Raw genomic sequence first — 19946 nt, forward strand, 5'->3', positions numbered from 1 at the left:
TGAGTTCTCAAATAGCAGCTGCCCAATACCATGGTAGGCATGCACAATGTTGGTTGCATTGGAATATAAGGTATGGAAACTGATAAAGAGCCTGTAGGATCATAGAAAAAGCAGTTTGGGAAATGAATGTTTGAGTTTCAAAATAGTAAATGTTCACATGAATGTGAGTACATGTAAATGGTTTACATGATTCACTTTCCTACTAAGCTTCTAAAACCTTACCAATCCATTCATTATTCTACTATGACTGAGAGAAATGGACGATTCATACAGATACATTGGAACAAAGGACACCATCACAAAGAGTGTGGCTCCCGAGTGTTCTAAGGCACTGCATCTCAGTGCAAGAGGCGTCACTACAGTCCCTGGTTCCATTCCAGGCTGTATCACATCTGGCCGTGATTGGGAGTCCCATAGGGCGGCGCACAATTGGTCCCAGCGTCGTCCGGGTTTGGCCGGTGGTAGGCCGTCATTGTAAATAAAAATGTGTTCTTAACTTACTTGCCTAGTTAAGTAAAGGTTAAATAAAGGTTAAATAAAGGTTAAATAAATAATAATAATAAAATTATTGAGTATGGAGACAATTAGCAAAGGTGTCTCAGGATTTCTCTGAATGTCCTTGAGTATTTGGGCCATTGCCCGGACTTGAACCCAATCGAACATCTCTGGAGAGACCTGAAAATAGCTGTACAACGACGCTCCCCTTCCAACCTGACAGAGCTTGAGAGGATCTGTAGAGAAGAACGGGAGAAACTCCCCAAATACAGGTGTGCCAAGCTTGTAGCGTCATACCCAAGAAGACTCGAGGCTGTAATCGCTGCCAAAGGTGCTTCAACAAGGTACTGAGTAAATGGTCTGAATACTTATGTAATTCAGATTTTTCATTTTTTACATTTTTTTTTATTTGCAAAATTTCTCAAATCTGTTTTTGCTTTGTCATTATGGGGTATTTACAATTTTAGATAAAGGCTGTAATGTAACAAAATGTGGAAAAAAGTCAAGGGGTCTAAATACTTTCTGAATGCAATGTACATCTCTCACAGCATATATGCTCGGTCTCTAACATCTCTCACAGCATATATGCTCGGTCTCTGACATCTCTCACAGCATATATGCTCTGTCTCTGACATCTCTCACAGCATATATGCTCGGTCTCTAACATCTCTCACAGCATATATGCTCGGTCTCTAACATATCTCACAGCATATATGCTCGGTCTTTAACATCTCTCACAGCATATATGCTCGGTCTCTGACATCTCTCACAGCATATATGCTCGGTCTCTGACATCTCTCATAGCATATATGCTCGGTCTCTGACATCTCTCAAAGCATATATGCTCGGTCTCTAATATCTCTCACAGCATATATGCTCGGTCTCTAACATCTCTCACAGCATATATGCTCGGTCTCTAACATCTCTCACAGCATATATGCTCCGTCTCTAACATCTCTCACAGCATATATGCTCCGTCTCTAACATCTCTCACAGCATATATGCTCCGTCTCTAACATCTTTCACAGCATATATGCTCCGTCTCTAACATCTCTCACAGCATATATGCTCTGTCTCTGACATCTCTCACAGCATATATGCTCGGTCTCTAACATCTTTCACAGCATATATGCTCGGTCTCTAACATCTCTCACAGCATATATGCTCGGTCTCTGACATCTCTCACAGCATATATGCTCGGTCTCTAACATCTCTCACAGCATATATGTTCGGTCTCTAACATCTCTCACAGCATATATGCTCGGTCTCTGACATCTCTCACAGCATATATGCTCTGTCTCTAACATCTCTCACAGCATATATGCTCGGTCTCTAATATCTCTCACAGCATATATGCTCGGTCTCTAACATCTCTCACAGCATATATGATCGGTCTCTGACATCTCTCACAGCATATATGCTCAGTCTCTAACATCTCTCACAGCATATATGCTCAGTCTCTAACATCCCTCACAGCATATATGCTCGGTCTCTAACATCTCTCACAGCATATATGCTCGGTCTCTAACATCTCTCACAGCATATATGCTCGGTCTCTAACATCTCTCACAGCATATATGCTCGGTCTCTAACATCTCTCACAGCATATATGATCGGTCTCTAACATCTCTCACAGCATATATGCTCGGTCTCTAACGTCTCTCACAGCATATATGCTCGGTCTCTAACATCTCTCACAGCATATATGCTCGGTCTCTGACATCTCTCACAGCATATATGCTCGGTCTCTAACATCTCTCACAGCATATATGCTCGGTCTCTAACATCTCTCACAGCATATATGCTCGGTCTCTGACATCTCTCACAGCATATATGCTCGGTCTCTAACATCTCTCACAGCATATATGCTCTGTCTCTAACATCTCTCACAGCATATATGCTCCGTCTCTGACATCTCTCACAGCATATATGCTCGGTCTCTAACATCTCTCACAGCATATATGCTCGGTCTCTAACATCTCTCACAGCATATATGCTCGGTCTCTGACATCTCTCACAGCATATATGCTCGGTCTCTAACATCTCTCACAGCATATATTCTCTGTCTCTAACATCTCTCACAGCATATATGCTCGGTCTCTGACATCTCTCACATCATATATGCTCGGTCTGTAACTGTGCATCTCTGAACTAAGGTTAACTCAATAATTTAATGCTAAGACATCAATTGCAAGATATTAGCTCCTTGTTCCTCAGCCTTTTAATAATTGCATAATGGTAAACCTAGACACTTGCATCTTATAGTATTCTGAGTGGTGACGATAGGCTCACAACCATGGCTATATACACTGGATTTTGTTATGGGCCCCATAGCATTCACATGGTAATGGAGTCAGATTGATGAATGTAGTTTATTATTAATATTCAACATCATTATTACACATCTACAGTGCCCTCCACTAATATTGGCACTCTTGGTAAATATGGGCAAAAACAGGCTGTGAAAACAATGTATTTGCTGTTTATCCTCTTGGTGTTTCACTCAAAAATATTCACACAAATTGAACCTTTAATCGAAGTAAAATGATTGGAAAAAAAATACATGTGAAATATTTTTCTACGAAACATGTGTGCCACAATTATTGGCACCCCTATAAATGCTTGAGTAAAATCTAACTGATGTATATTCAAATTCACATTTTATGTTTTAAATTGACTAGGAACCCTTCAGTGGTAAGCCATGACTTCCTGTTTCACTGGGGTATAAATATGAGGTGACACATAGGCCAAGTTCCCATAGCTCAACGGTTGAAAAATGCCCATTTCCACAATCAGGGCAATTATTAAGACGTTTAAAGCAACTGAAGATGTTAACAATGGGCCTGAAAGAGAACGTGTGTCTATATTGACCCCACGCACAGTGAGGAGGATGGTTCGAGTGGCCAAAAAAATCTCCGAGGATCACAGCTGGAGAATTGCAGACGTTAGCTGGGTCTTGGGGTCAGAAAGTCTCCAAAACTACAATCAGACGCCACCTACATAACCAAAAGTTGTTTGGAAGGGTTGCCATAAAAAAAAGCCTTTGCTGTCATCAAACAAAAATCTCAAGCGCCTACAGTTTGCCAAACGTTACTGGAACTTTCAATGAGACCAACATAGAATTTCAATGGGACGAGGTTCTATGTTCAGATGAGACCAACATAGAATTTCAATGGGACTGGGTTCTATGTACAGATGAGACCAACATAGAGCTTTTTGGAGACAAACACCAGAGGTGGGTTTGGCGTAGACAGAAAGATATCCATGCAGAAAAGTACCTCATCCCCACGGTGAAGTATGATACATATTATCATGGACTCCATCAAGTACCAGCAGTTTTTAAATCAAAACCTGACTGCCTCTGCTAGGAAGCTCAAACTGGGCCGTGGTTGGATCTTCCAGCAGGACAATGATCCAAAGAACACCTCAAAAACAACACAAAAATGGTTCAATGACCACAGAATAAAGGATTTGCCATGGCCATCCCAGTCCCCTGACCCAAACCCCATAGAAAAGCTGTGGGATGAGCTGAAAAGGAGAGTCAACAAGTGTGGACCTCAGCATCTGGAGAGATTCTGTATGGAGGAATGGTCTCAGATCCCTTGCCATGTGTTCTCCAACCTCAGCATCTGGAGAGATTCTGTATGGAGGAATGGTCTCAGATCTCTTGCCATGTGTTCTCCAACCTCAGCATCTGGAGAGATTCTGTATGGAGGAATGGTCTCAGATCCCTTGCCATGTGTTCTCCAACCTCATTACGCGTTATAGGAGAAGACTCAGTCAGAGACGTTATCTTGGCAAAGGGAAGTTGCACAAACTATTGAATGAAGGGCTGCCAATCATTGTGCCACAAATACATTTGATGATAGGAATGTATGTTTTCATTTTAATTATGTTACTTTAAGTAAAGGTTAGATTTTTGTGAATATTTTGAATGAAAGACCAAGAGGATAAACGTTTTGCTCATATTTACCAAGAGTGCCAATATTAGCGGAGGGCACTGAAAGTAATGTAGACCCCTCATCCTCTAAATGGTGACTCATCCAATCGATGGGGATTTCCACCAACCTACATAATGGTTGAGTCATTTCCACCAACCTACATAATGGTTGAGTCATTTCCACCAACCTACATAATGGTTGGATCATTTCCACCAACCTACATAATGGTTGGATCATTTCCACCAACCTACATAATGGTTGGATAATTTCCACCAACCTACATAATGGTTGGATCATTTCCAAACTAAATGGAGACTCATCCAGTTGATCAGTATTTCTATATTACATTACAATTTCAACATGTTCAACAAAAATGTACTGGATTGGTTGAAAAGTGATAAGGAACTTACATACTATGCACTATTTAGACACAGTGGAAGATACACTGAATATATACTGAGACGGACCAAGATTTGTGTTGCTTTTGCACATATTTGATCATTGGTTTTGATAGAGTCTGTTGGTTGGTCGGTGATTGGGTTCATGTGTTTTACAATATGTTCAAATCAAATCAAGCTTTATTTATAAAGCACATTTCAGACATGGATGCAACGCAATGCTCTGCTTCACAGGAGGAAAACTAATACAAACGATAAGAACTACACTAAATATTTACTACACAACAAAAACAAGAGGATAAAAACTCATCAATAACAAACACTGAAAGACTAGTGTGCATTCTAAGGAAATGACATTGATTAAAATAGTAAGAATAGGATGTAATATCCAACCACAAATATAAGCTTGTTTTACTACATTGTTAGTAAAACAATTTAATTGAACCAAAAAAATTGTCAGTTGGTTGCATAAATAATTATGATTACTAAAATGTTACATGAATTGTAAATATGATGAAATATCAAAACAGAATGTACACCCCTTTTAATATGTATCGGCAGTAATTCACTTAATGGTGAGGCATGGAATAATAAAACATTTCAATGTTGAAAAAATACGACTTTAAACTTTTTTAAAAACAACAAGGTAGATTGGATGTCAGGGCAGTCTTCTTTTCAACAACATGTTGCTATGTGGGAGGAGCCCAATGTCAAAACACAGTTTTAACGAGTCCAAATCAATAACCAATATGAAGAAGCAGTTTGTGATATATTGAAAACATAAACACATTAATGTACTATCGACACAAACACAACAGTAATCATATTACTTGTATTTTTTAAAACAAGCATCTTATAAAACTGCACAAACACCAACAACACTGTTGTAACAATAAATCCCTGATAGGGGGGAAATCAGGTTGTACGTGCTGTTGAAACTAACACAACTAAAAACACATGGAAATGGGAGATATCTTTTACCTCACTGGTTAGAGGACAACCTGCAGAAGACAGGCAGCTACATTTTGGAGTGATGCATTTAAATTTAGGGGTCCTCAGAACGAAGAGAAACGCAACACGTTTTTGTCATCACTCATAACGATATCACGTTGAAATCAATTGCGCGAGAGGGGGGAGATGAGGTTTCACGTCCTGTTAAAACTAACAACTCAAACACCACACGGAATATGGGAATAATGTGTACATCACTGTTTAGAGGTCAATTTGTAGAAAATAGCTAGCTACATTTTGAAGTGTTGCATTTTGATTCAAGTGGGTCGCCAACAAGGTAAGTGTAACGCAACACTTTTTGTTAATCACATAAATATTAACTCTTTCATTTCAGACCCTTAATTTTTCCCCTGATGAGGCTAATATCCATATCACGCTGAAATCAATAGAACAGGGGGCAAAAGGTTTAGAGTTCTACATTGTGACATCATTAAAATACTCTTACTACAATGTTAAAAACATTCTACATTGTGACATCATTAAAATACTCCTACAATGTTAAAAACATTCTACATTGTGACATCATTAAAATACTCCTACTACAATGTTAAAAACATTCTACACTGTGACATTATCGTAATGATATCATGAAACAACTCCCTCATATATGTATTTTACCAGCGTATCTCTTTCCATATCGTTCACAGCTAGGAGGTGTCTCTCCTGTGTGTGTTCTCTGGTGTGATATCAGGATGTTTGGCTGAGTAAAACTCTTCCCACATTGATTACAGCGACGACAAAGGTTCTCTCGTGTGTCCGCTGGTGTATAGTCAGACTGCTAGATGTAACACATCTCATCACACATTGATCACAGCTATACAAGATTTCTCTCCTGTGTGTGTTCTCTGATGTACCTTCAGCAAGCTTGAGTGATTAAAACTCTTCCTACATTGATTACAGCTATAAAGTTTCTCCCCAGTGTGAATTGTCTGGTGTAATTGTAATGTATATAATTTTGAAAAGGTCTTCCCACAGTCGGAGCAGCTAAAAGATTTCTCCCCTGTGTGTGTTGTCTGGTGTGTTTTCAGGCCGCTTCGAACGTTAAAACCTTTCCCACATTGATCACAGCTATAAGGTTTCTCTCCTGTGTGTGTTCTCTGGTGTATAGTCAGACGGCTAGATGTAACAAATCTCTTCTCACATTGATCACAGCTATAAGGTTTCTCTCCAGTGTGTGTTCTCTGATGTATCTTCAGGCAGCTTGAGAGAGTAAATCTCTTCCCACATTGATCACAGCTATAAGGTTTCTCTCCTGTATGGATTCTCTCATGTCTTTTTAGGTCTGCTGAAGAGGTGAATCTCTTCCCACAGTCAGAGCAGTGAGCTGTATCGCCTGTGTGAATTCTCTGGTGTACTTTAAGTGAATCTGATCTTGAGTAACTCTTCCCACAGTCAGAGCAGTGGTGAGATTTCTTCCCTGTGGGTTTCCGCTGGTGTTTCTTGAGGAGTTCTGATGTGGAGAGTCTCTTCTCTGCCTCGTCAGCTTCATGATGTAGTTGAGGCTCCCCAGAGGATCCACGATAGTCACGTCTCTCTCCTGTATGGACGACAAAGTCAGACAGATGGTTAAAGGCCCACAACAGCAGAAATCCACTGTTTATTTTAGCTAAAAGGTGATGCCCATGATGTTGTACAACAATTTACATCTGTAATGAATATTTAAATGCTTTTATAAACTTATTTGACAATTGTCTTAATATGTCAGTCAGTGATCAACAACAGTCATATTTTGTCTTGTTTTTTTCACTTTAGTAGTAAAGTTGATGACTCTAGGCTAGAATATAGTCCCATTTCTGTGCTAAAATTGACATACGAGGGGCGATGCACATGCAATACGTCGCAGAAACTCCTCCCTGCTAATCCAGAAACCACTAGTTATGGATGTAGTATATCTGCATTGAGCAAAAGTGGTGAGCAAAGATTTTAGTTTTTCACAATGTATTCTGCATATTACCACACATTATCAGAGTAAGATCAGGATGCTACTGAAGGAAACTCACATTAAGCTCTGGTGTCGCTATTCACTAATTCCCCAACGTGGGGGAAAGTGAGTTCTCATAGGCTGACAGGAAAAATAGCATCCATTTACAGGATGCTTATGAGTGTACTGGATTGCAAGGCTCGCTGGAATCTCCTGCTTAATATAATGTTTGTGCCATCGTCGCAAATCAGCTGCTTTCTACGTAAAAAAAACACTTCAACTTCAACCAGTAAAAAAACAAATATCTTAGCAACTCAAGAAATAATCAAAACAACAATTGTAAGCCTATGAGAACCCCCCCCAAAAGTTATTATTTAGAAGTGATAACCTGGTAAATCTAGACTGTTGAATGGTCCCAGATGGTGAACAGTTTATTTAGAAGTAATAACCTGGTAAATCTAGACTGTTGAATGGTCCCAGATGGTGAACAGTTTATTTAGAAGTAATAACCTGGTAAATCTAGACTGTTGAATGGTCCCAGATGGTGAACAGTTTATTTAGAAGTAATAACCTGGTAAATCTAGACTGTTGAATGGTCCCAGATGGTGAACAGTTTATTTAGCAGTAATAACCTGGTAAATCTAGACTGTTGAATGGTCCCAGATGGTGAACAGTTTATTTAGAAGTAATAACCTGGTAAATCTAGACTGTTGAATGGTCCCAGATGGTGAACAGTTTATTTAGAAGTAATAACCTGGTAAATCTAGACTGTTGAATGGTCCCAGATGGTGAACAGTAGTTTATTTAGAAGTAATAACCTGGTAAATCTAGACTGTTGAATGGTCCCAGATGGTGAACAGTTTATTTAGAAGTAATAACCTGGTAAATCTAGACTGTTGAATGGTCCCAGATGGTGAACAGTTTATTTAGAAGTAATAACCTGGTAAATCTAGACTGTTGAATGGTCCCAGATGGTGAACAGTTTATTTAGAAGTAATAACCTGGTAAATCTAGACTGTTGAATGGTCCCAGATGGTGAACAGTTTATTTAGAAGTAATAACCTGGTAAATCTAGACTGTTGAATGGTCCCAGATGGTGAACAGTTTATTTAGCAGTAATAACCTGGTAAATCTAGACTGTTGAATGGTCCCAGATGGTGAACAGTTTATTTAGAAGTAATAACCTGGTAAATCTAGACTGTTGAATGGTCCCAGATGGTGAACAGTTTATTTAGAAGTAATAACCTGGTAAATCTAGACTGTTGAATGGTCCCAGATGGTGAACAGTAGTTTATTTAGAAGTAATAACCTGGTAAATCTAGACTGTTGAATGGTCCCAGATGGTGAACAGTTTATTTAGAAGTAATAACCTGGTAAATCTAGACTGTTGAATGGTCCCAGATGGTGAACAGTTTATTTAGAAGTAATAACCTGGTAAATCTAGACTGTTGAATGGTCCCAGATGGTGAACAGTTTATTTAGAAGTAATAACCTGGTAAATCTAGACTGTTGAATGGTCCCAGATGGAGAACAGTTTATTTAGAAGTAATAACCTGGTAAATCTAGACTGTTGAATGGTCCCAGATGGTGAACAGTTTATTTAGAAGTAATAACCTGGTAAATCTAGACTGTTGAATGGTCCCAGATGGTGAACAGTTTATTTAGAAGTAATAACCTGGTAAATCTAGACTGTTGAATGGTCCCAGATGGTGAACAGTTTATTTGTTTATTTAGTAGTAATAACCTGGTAAATCTAGACTGTTGAATGGTCCCAGATGGAGAACAGTTTATTTAGAAGTAATAACCTGGTAAATCTAGACTGTTGAATGGTCCCAGATGGAGAACAGTTTATTTAGAAGTAATAACCTGGTAAATCTAGACTGTTGAATGGTCCCAGATGGTGAACAGTAGTTTATTTAGAAGTAATAACCTGGTAAATCTAGACTGTTGAATGGTCCCAGATGGTGAACAGTTTATTTAGAAGTAATAACCTGGTAAATCTAGACTGTTGAATGGTCCCAGATGGTGAACAGTTTACTTAGAAGTAATAACCTGGTAAATCTAGACTGTTGAATGGTCCCAGATGGTGATCAGTTTATTTAGAAGTAATAACCTGGTAAATCTAGGCTGTTGAATGGTCCCAGATGGTGAACAGTTTATTTAGAAGTAACAACCTGGTAAATCTAGACTGTTGAATGGTCCCAGATGGTGAACAGTTTATTTAGAAGTAATAACCTGGTAAATCTAGACTGTTGAATGGTCCCAGATGGTGAACAGTATATTTAGAAGTAATAACCTGGTAAATCTAGACTGTTGAATGGTCCCAGATGGTGAACAGTTTATTTAGAAGTAATAACCTGGTACATCTAGACTGTTGAATGGTCCCAGATGGAGAACAGTTTATTTAGAAGTAATAACCTGGTAAATCTAGACTGTTGAATGGTCCCAGATGGTGAACAGTAGTTTATTTAGAAGTAATAACCTGGTAAATCTAGACTGTTGAATGGTCCCAGATGGTGAACAGTTTATTTAGAAGTAATAACCTGGTAAATCTAGACTGTTGAATGGTCCCAGATGGTGAACAGTTTATTTAGAAGTAATAACCTGGTAAATCTAGACTGTTGAATGGTCCCAGATGGTGAACAGTTTATTTAGAAGTAATAACCTGGTAAATCTAGACTGTTGAATGGTCCCAGATGGTGAACAGTTTATTTAGAAGTAATAACCTGGTAAATCTAGACTGTTGAATGGTCCCAGATGGTGAACAGTTTATTTAGTAGTAATAACCTGGTAAATCTAGACTGTTGAATGGTCCCAGATGGAGAACAGTTTATTTAGAAGTAATAACCTGGTAAATCTAGACTGTTGAATGGTCCCAGATGGTGAACAGTTTATTTATAAGTAATAACCTGGTAAATCTAGACTGTTGAATGGTCCCAGATGGTGAACAGTTTATTTAGAAGTAATAACCTGGTAAATCTAGACTGTTGAATGGTCCCAGATGGTGAACAGTTTATTTAGAAGTAATAACCTGGTAAATCTAGACTGTTGAATGGTCCCAGATGGTGATCAGTTTATTTAGAAGTAATAACCTGGTAAATCTAGGCTGTTGAATGGTCCCAGATGGTGAACAGTTGATTTAGAAGTAACAACCTGGTAAATCTAGACTGTTGAATGGTCCCAGATGGTGAACAGTTTATTTAGAAGTAATAACCTGGTAAATCTAGACTGTTGAATGGTCCCAGATGGTGAACAGTTTATTTAGAAGTAATAACCTGGTAAATCTAGACTGTTGAATGGTCCCAGATGGTGAACAGTTTATTTAGAAGTAATAACCTGGTAAATCTAGACTGTTGAATGGTCCCAGATGGTGAACAGTTTATTTAGCAGTAATAACCTGGTAAATCTAGACTGTTGAATGGTCCCAGATGGTGAACAGTTTATTTAGAAGTAATAACCTGGTAAATCTAGACTGTTGAATGGTCCCAGATGGTGAACAGTTTATTTAGCAGTAATAACCTGGTAAATCTAGACTGTTGAATGGTCCCAGATGGTGAACAGTTTATTTAGAAGTAATAACCTGGTAAATCTAGACTGTTGAATGGTCCCAGATGGTGAACAGTTTATTTAGAAGTAATAACCTGGTAAATCTAGACTGTTGAATGGTCCCAGATGGTGAACAGTAGTTTATTTAGAAGTAATAACCTGGTAAATCTAGACTGTTGAATGGTCCCAGATGGTGAACAGTTTATTTAGAAGTAATAACCTGGTAAATCTAGACTGTTGAATGGTCCCAGATGGTGAACAGTTTATTTAGAAGTAATAACCTGGTAAATCTAGACTGTTGAATGGTCCCAGATGGTGAACAGTTTATTTAGAAGTAATAACCTGGTAAATCTAGACTGTTGAATGGTCCCAGATGGAGAACAGTTTATTTAGAAGTAATAACCTGGTAAATCTAGACTGTTGAATGGTCCCAGATGGTGAACAGTTTATTTATAAGTAATAACCTGGTAAATCTAGACTGTTGAATGGTCCCAGATGGTGAACAGTTTATTTAGAAGTAATAACCTGGTAAATCTAGACTGTTGAATGGTCCCAGATGGTGAACAGTTTATTTGTTTATTTAGTAGTAATAACCTGGTAAATCTAGACTGTTGAATGGTCCCAGATGGAGAACAGTTTATTTAGAAGTAATAACCTGGTAAATCTAGACTGTTGAATGGTCCCAGATGGAGAACAGTTTATTTAGAAGTAATAACCTGGTAAATCTAGACTGTTGAATGGTCCCAGATGGTGAACAGTAGTTTATTTAGAAGTAATAACCTGGTAAATCTAGACTGTTGAATGGTCCCAGATGGTGAACAGTTTATTTAGAAGTAATAACCTGGTAAATCTAGACTGTTGAATGGTCCCAGATGGTGAACAGTTTACTTAGAAGTAATAACCTGGTAAATCTAGACTGTTGAATGGTCCCAGATGGTGATCAGTTTATTTAGAAGTAATAACCTGGTAAATCTAGGCTGTTGAATGGTCCCAGATGGTGAACAGTTTATTTAGAAGTAACAACCTGGTAAATCTAGACTGTTGAATGGTCCCAGATGGTGAACAGTTTATTTAGAAGTAATAACCTGGTAAATCTAGACTGTTGAATGGTCCCAGATGGTGAACAGTATATTTAGAAGTAATAACCTGGTAAATCTAGACTGTTGAATGGTCCCAGATGGTGAACAGTTTATTTAGAAGTAATAACCTGGTACATCTAGACTGTTGAATGGTCCCAGATGGAGAACAGTTTATTTAGAAGTAATAACCTGGTAAATCTAGACTGTTGAATGGTCCCAGATGGTGAACAGTAGTTTATTTAGAAGTAATAACCTGGTAAATCTAGACTGTTGAATGGTCCCAGATGGTGAACAGTTTATTTAGAAGTAATAACCTGGTAAATCTAGACTGTTGAATGGTCCCAGATGGTGAACAGTTTATTTAGAAGTAATAACCTGGTAAATCTAGACTGTTGAATGGTCCCAGATGGTGAACAGTTTATTTAGAAGTAATAACCTGGTAAATCTAGACTGTTGAATGGTCCCAGATGGTGAACAGTTTATTTAGAAGTAATAACCTGGTAAATCTAGACTGTTGAATGGTCCCAGATGGTGAACAGTTTATTTAGTAGTAATAACCTGGTAAATCTAGACTGTTGAATGGTCCCAGATGGAGAACAGTTTATTTAGAAGTAATAACCTGGTAAATCTAGACTGTTGAATGGTCCCAGATGGTGAACAGTTTATTTATAAGTAATAACCTGGTAAATCTAGACTGTTGAATGGTCCCCGATGGTGAACAGTTTATTTAGAAGTAATAACCTGGTAAATCTAGACTGTTGAATGGTCCCAGATGGTGAACAGTTTATTTAGAAGTAATAACCTGGTAAATCTAGACTGTTGAATGGTCCCAGATGGTGATCAGTTTATTTAGAAGTAATAACCTGGTAAATCTAGGCTGTTGAATGGTCCCAGATGGTGAACAGTTGATTTAGAAGTAACAACCTGGTAAATCTAGACTGTTGAATGGTCCCAGATGGTGAACAGTTTATTTAGAAGTAATAACCTGGTAAATCTAGACTGTTGAATGGTCCCAGATGGTGAACAGTTTATTTAGAAGTAATAACCTGGTAAATCTAGACTGTTGAATGGTCCCAGATGGTGAACAGCAGTTTATTTAGAAGTAATAACCTGGTAAATCTAGACTGTTAAATGGTCCCAGATGGTGAACAGCAGTTTATTTAGCAGTAATAACCTGGTAAATCTAGACTGTTGAATGGTTCCAGATGGTGAACAGCAGTTTATTTAGAAGTAATAACCTGGTAAATCTATAATGTTGAATGGTCCCAGATGGTGAACAGTTTATTTAGAAGTAATAACCTGGTAAATCTAGACTGTTGAATGGTCCCAGATGGTGAACAGTTTATTTAGAAGTAATAACCTGGTAAATCTAGACTGTTGAATGGTCCCAGATGGTGAACAGTTTATTTAGAAGTAATAACCCGGTAAATCTAGACTGTTGAATGGTCTCAGATGGTGAACAGTTTATTTAGAAGTAATAACCTGGTAAATCTAGACTGTTGAATGGTCCCAGATGGTGAACAGTTTATTTAGAAGTAATAACCTGGTAAATCTAAGCTGTTGAATGGTCCCAGATGGTGAATAGTTTATTTAGAAGTAATAACCTGGTAAATCTAGGCTGCTGAATGGTCCCAGATGGTGAACGTCAGTTATTTTCCCTCACGGTGACGACCAACCTTTGTACTTGTTTATGACCTGACTCTGAGTCATCAGGTTGTCATGGGCTGCATGGGGTGTTTTGGTTTCACTCTGGGTTGAGTAAATAAACAGAGAGGGGACAAACTCTCTCCTATTTCAGTGGCTGATAATACAGGGGGCGATCCAGGATTGGTCCATTTTAGTTTTAAACTAATACTATACAGTATATGAGTCTTTCTATTAATAAAGAGGACAATGTGGGACATTGGGAACACATTTCTAAATGATGGGAAACTAAAACACATTTCGTGCAGTTCCACATGTGAACTTACAGGGACAAAAGACTATATAAACTGAGTGTACAAAACACTATGAACACCTGCTCTTTCCATGACAGTCTGACAAGGTTAAAGGTTAAAGGTTATGATCCTTATTGATGTCACTTGTTAAATCCAGTCCAATCAGTGTAGATGAAGGGGGAGGAGACAGGTTAACCCTCTAGAGTTGATGTCTGTACCTCCACTGTAATCTAATTAGTATAATACAAACCCCTGATATAATAGTACAAATGAAGGGGGAGAGAGACAGGTTAACCCTCTAGAGTTGATGTCTGTACCTCCACTGTAATCTAATTAGTATAATACAACATTCCCCATAAGAATCTGTCTGTTTAAGCTACAGATATCTGTGTCTGTATAGAGGCTGCATCTCAATCCACTGCCGATATCAGCCTTCCTCACCGAAAGGTGGCAGAGCTACAGATATCTGTGTCTGTATAGAGGCTGCATCTCAATCCACTGCCGATATCAGCCTTCCTCACCGAAAGGTGGCAGAGCTACAGATATCTGTGTCTGTATAGAGGCTGCATCTCAATCCACTGCCGATATCAGCCTTCCTCACCGAAAGGTGGCAGAGCCACAGCGGTGTTGTAAACATCAGTCTTTCTCACGGGGAAAACAAACGTTTGTAGCGTCCAAACAGTTTGGGCTCCAACACTAATATGATCACCTACATTGTTTTGCTTTAGGTAGCCCAGAAACCTGACAAGACTGGTCTGAATGTAGTCCGGTACCAGTCTAATAAATGAACAGAAGTCTACAGCATATATAAGTTGTTTGGTGCCTAAAAAAGGGGTTTAATATATGTTAAATAAAATAGTTTAATTTTCAGTTTTTTGGTTATTCATTGTTAAGCCTACAACCTGTTTAAACTTTCAGTCTGGTAGATAACATTAGTGTTATGATACAGCACACTGGCTGGCTCATGTTTCGGTCTGGTAGATAACATTAGTGTTATGATACAGCACACTGGCTGGCTCATATTTCGGTCTGTGTGTGGATCTGGGAAGAGGGGTGTGTCTGTGTAATCCACTGACGTTTGGCGTGCAGCACATTGGCAGTGCTTGCTGGGACTTGTAGTGCAGCGCATCGCGGGCGGTATGGAAGCAGGCCAAACTGAATTGACAACCCAAATACCTCTCAGAAACCTCTCCCTGGGAGAACTGCCAACTGTTCTTAAGGTCTTGGACCTCTCTGGTCAGATCAGCCCTTCTTTTGTTAGTTGAGTCCACCAGTATTTGGACGAGGCTCTTTAAGCTATTTTCCTGTTGCTGTAACGATTGCTTGTAGACATATTTTTGTTGATGTAAAAGATCACGTACCTGATTAAATAGGTTATAGTTATAGTCATAGTTAGACACTGTTCTCTCCATTACAACAAACCGTCTTTAACTTTGGGCGGCATGATGGATGCAACGTAGGCTAACGCTGGTACTCCACACAATTCCAGCCAGCACAGCTCGTAAAGCCAATCGCAACAAAGAGCAGGAATTGAATATCCACAAGCACATGGTTAACTGAGAGCAAACGCGTCAAGGGATCCAAATTTAACATGCTAGTAAACAAACGTGTCAATGGATTCAAATTTAACAGGCTAGTAAACAAACGCGTCAAGGATCCAAATTTAACAGGCTAGTAAACAAACACGTCAATGGATTCACATTTCACAGGCTAGTAAACAAACGCGTCAAGGGATCCAAATTTAACATGCTAGTAAACAAACACGTCAAGGGATCCAAATTTAACATGCTAGTAAACAAACACGTCAAGGGATCCAAATTTAACATGCTAGTAAACAAACACGTCAAGGATTCAAATTTAACATGCTAGTAAACAAACGCGTCAAGGGATCCAAATTTAACATGCTAGTAAACAAACACGTCAATGGATCCAAATTTAACATGCTAGTAAACAAACACGTCAATGGATTCAAATTTAACAGGCTAGTAAACAAACGCGTCAAGGATCCAAATTTAACATGCTAGTAAACAAACACGTCAAGGGATCCAAATTTAACATGCTAGTAAACAAACACGTCAAGGGATCCAAATTTAACATGCTAGTAAACAAACGCGTCAATGGATTCACATTTTACAGGCTAGTAAACCAAAATGTTTTAAAGGAAAAACTTTTCAGAAAGTTTCAAAATGTTCCAAACATCTAACGCCCGTCTTACAGACTGTCGACCAATTGAGTTCTCGTTGCCATGCTGCGTCACGTGGTTGCTAAGCTAATAGTCATGAAACCCCCTCTAAAAACCAGTCAAGAAACATGCCTTTTATCCTCGAAAGTACACGATTTCAAAGCTATAAGTTAATCATCTCACATCCATTAAAATATATTGTGCTTCTTTTTTCCCGTAGGCTAATTCATGCTAATGTTATTAAGAATGTTATTAAGAATGTTATTAAGAATGGAAAGCAGACGTTTTATGGACTCCTGACCAATTGTGCTATTTTGTGTATTTTCTTTACGCTGATCACAACTTTTTTTGTACATAATGTTTCCACCGTCGTTTCTTATGACCAAAGAGAGCTTATAGACATCAGAACAATTTTCACGAACCTTGATTTGGATGAGGACTTCTACTTCAACGAGTCATGAGTCAGAGGAGAAAGACATATTGATTTTCCCGGACCAGGCCCAAATCCCCGAAACTCGAAGAAGGCGCTATAGAGGCTGGCACCCTGATGAGACTAGAGTGAATAAATCACCTCTACCCTCAGTTCTATTGGTGAATGTGCAATCCCTGGAGAATAAACTGGACGAGGTCCGTTTGAGACTCTCCTATCAACGGGACATTAAGAACTGTAATATACTAATATAACATAGCTGCTTCTCAGAGCCGTGGCTGAACAAGGACATGGATAACATACATCTAGCTGGTTTTTCTATATATCAACAGGACAGAACGGCAGAGTCCGGTAAGATCAGGGGGGACTAGAGGGAAAAGAAACACTAGATCACTTTTACTCCACTCACAGAGACACATAGAAAGCTCTCCCTCACCCTCCATTTGGAAAATATGAACATAACTCTATACTCCTGATTCCCACTTATAAGTCAAAACAGGAAGGTACCAGCTCAATAAGGAAGTGGTCAGATGAAGCGGATGCTAAGCTACAGGACAGTTTCACTAAAACAGACTGGAATATGTTCCGGGATTCATCCGGTGGCATTGAGGCGTTTACCACATCGGTCAACGGCTTCATTAATAAGTACATAGACGACGTCGTCACCACAGTGACTGTACATACATACGTATATTTGCGACTGTTTGACGAAAAAAATCTTGGGCGACCAACAGCCTTTCGACTGAACAATCGTCCAGACGACTAAATGGGGTCAGCCATAATAGCTATTGATTCTTGAAGAATTTAACTTAGAAATGTCTCAAATGTTTCAACTGTATTACCCCATCAGAAACCAAATCAAACTTGTATAACCCCATTGTTTGTAAACAAACACTGTAGAGCCTCAGAATCTGGGTAAAACTAATTTTGATCTTATGGATGGCCAGTCCTTGTATTCATAGTGTAGTGAATTCAGGGGGTAGCCCAGAGCTGAACTCAAACCTGGGTCCACTGACTGTCAAGCCAACACCTTAAAACTGTTCCGCCGAGATGTCTACACTTCTTGACGAGGTCCCTAGGTTTTGGGTTACGGTTGCTACAATAGCTTTCTCTATGAATTTGAGAGTGGTTATATTTCTCCAGCCCCCATCCCTCAGCTGTTAACCAAACCAAGTCTCTGGACATCCATTTTGTTTCTGTTTAAAACCTAGGTTGTCCCTTTAAAAAAGACACACATCAACTAATCTGCTGTTCAAACAATAACAAAGCGTCACTCTGCCACTGTTTTGGTAATAAGATGATGGATGGGCCTGGAGAAATGTAACTTCTCTCAAATTCATAGACAGACCTATGGAGGCAAGGACTGGCCATCCATGATATCAACATTATAGTTTTAACTATGTTTTGAGGCTATACAGTGTTGGTTTACATTGTTTCTAAACATTGGACCAAAAAAAAGCTTATTCTGGGTTCTGATGGGGTACAACAGTTGAACTAAGCTCATGAGGAATGTGTTATATTCTTCAGTAATCAATGGTTATAAATAAATAGTCTGAATATGGATGTAGCAACTGCAGAGTTCCCCTTTAACACCACACATCAGTTCAACAACTGCAGAGTTCCCCTTTAGCACCACACATCAGTTCAACAACTTCAGATTTCCCCTTTAACACCACACATCAGTTCAACAACTGCAGAGTTCCCCTTTAACACCAAACATCAGTTCAACAACTGCAGAGTTTGTGCCTCTGTTTTTAAGACAGTACTTACTAGTGTTAATCAGGGCACGGCTTTTCAAAACCATTTTACGGCTAAATTCATCATTAGCACCATTGGATGCCTTAAGATGACTTTGTGAAACCGGCCCCAGATATCCAGTTTCCTCCTCTTCTTCTTCCTCCTCCTTTTTCGATGTGACAGTCATCTCCCCCTCCTCCCCTTTCACTCCAAAAACGTTCTCTTCCTCCTCTTCTTTTACAGTAACGTCTTCCTCTTCTTTCACCGTCACGTCTCTCCCTTCTTCTTTAACAGTAACACCCTCCTCTTCCTCCTCTTCTTTAACAGTAACACCCTCCTCTTCCTCCTCTTCTTTTACTGTAACATCCTTCTCCTCTTTCACTCTGAACGTGTCTCCCTCTTCTTTCACTGTAACGTCTATCTCTTCTTCTTTTACAGTAACAGCTTCACCATCTGCTTGTTTTTGTATTGTAACAGTCTCCTCTTCCTCCTCCTCTTTTACGACCTCTTTCATGGTCGGGAATGCTAGCTAGCTAGGCTAGTGCTAACTTAACAAGCTAGCTAGCTGACTAATAACAACGTAAAAATTCTAATAAATTGGATAACGAACAAGACGACAGAAGTGTGTTTATAACACAGTGGCTAATATACACTAAAGCGTCTACAGAGCTTTATTGGTTCGTCTATATTGGCTAGCAAGCTATCGAGGTGGCTGACTGACTGTTGCTGCTGTTGAAAGAAGCGTTCCGTCCACGAGATTATACGTCACACTAGCAGCATTACCTTAAACCCTCACATCGCCGTCTGCTGACTGGAGTGGGTAACGCTGTTGAGTAAAACGTATATTTTATTTTCAGACAACAAGTTAACGGTTAGGAAGCATTCGTTTTTACCCACCAATGTAACAACAGTGTGGGTAAAATGCAATATTTCGCTAGGTTTAAGGGTTAAGGTTGCTACAATAGCTTTCTCTATGAATTTTAGAGTGGTTACATTTCTCCAGTCCCCATCCCTCAGCTGTTTACCAAACCAAGTCTCTGGACATGCATTTTGTTGCTGTTTAAAACCAGTATGGTTAAGTCCTGTTAGTGTGGCTGCTCAGCCTACGTAAATTACCCCTCACCCATCATAGCCCTGCCATTCCCAACCAATCAAAGCGCTTGGAAATGCGCATCTGGACACTGCACCCGCCCACTCAGGTCAGAGTGTTATCATCTGGACACCGCCCACTCAGGTCAGAGTGTTATCATCTGGACACTGCACCCGCCC

The 19946-nt window shown here is 39.2% G+C and overlaps 1 protein-coding gene across 1 annotated transcript; it reads right to left on the bottom strand.

The window, feature by feature from the left end:
- Positions 1–4996: 4996 nt before the first annotated feature.
- On the bottom strand, positions 4997–19420 carry LOC129839550 (zinc finger protein 664-like). Its single transcript, XM_055907071.1, has 2 exons — positions 18711–19420; positions 4997–7382 (listed from the first exon to the last, which is right to left on the bottom strand). The coding sequence occupies exons 1-2, from the start codon at positions 19189–19191 to the stop codon at positions 6643–6645; spliced, it is 1221 nt and encodes a 406-aa protein (XP_055763046.1). The 5' UTR covers positions 19192–19420; the 3' UTR covers positions 4997–6642.
- Positions 19421–19946: the final 526 nt, after the last annotated feature.

The sequence above is a fragment of the Salvelinus fontinalis genome, chromosome 40 (assembly GCF_029448725.1).
Source record: "Salvelinus fontinalis isolate EN_2023a chromosome 40, ASM2944872v1, whole genome shotgun sequence".
NCBI lineage: Eukaryota > Metazoa > Chordata > Actinopteri > Salmoniformes > Salmonidae > Salvelinus > Salvelinus fontinalis.

Bases quoted from the DNA above. Each gene is read 5' to 3' on its own strand.
- LOC129839550 (XM_055907071.1), bottom strand. From the start codon at position 19,191: ATGAAAGAGGTCGTAAAAGAGGAGGAGGAAGAGGAGACTGTTACAATA. The intron at 7,383-18,710 runs GTAAGTACTGTC...TCGTCCATACAG, and splicing joins CCGTGCCCTGATTAACACTA to GAGAGAGACGTGACTATCGT.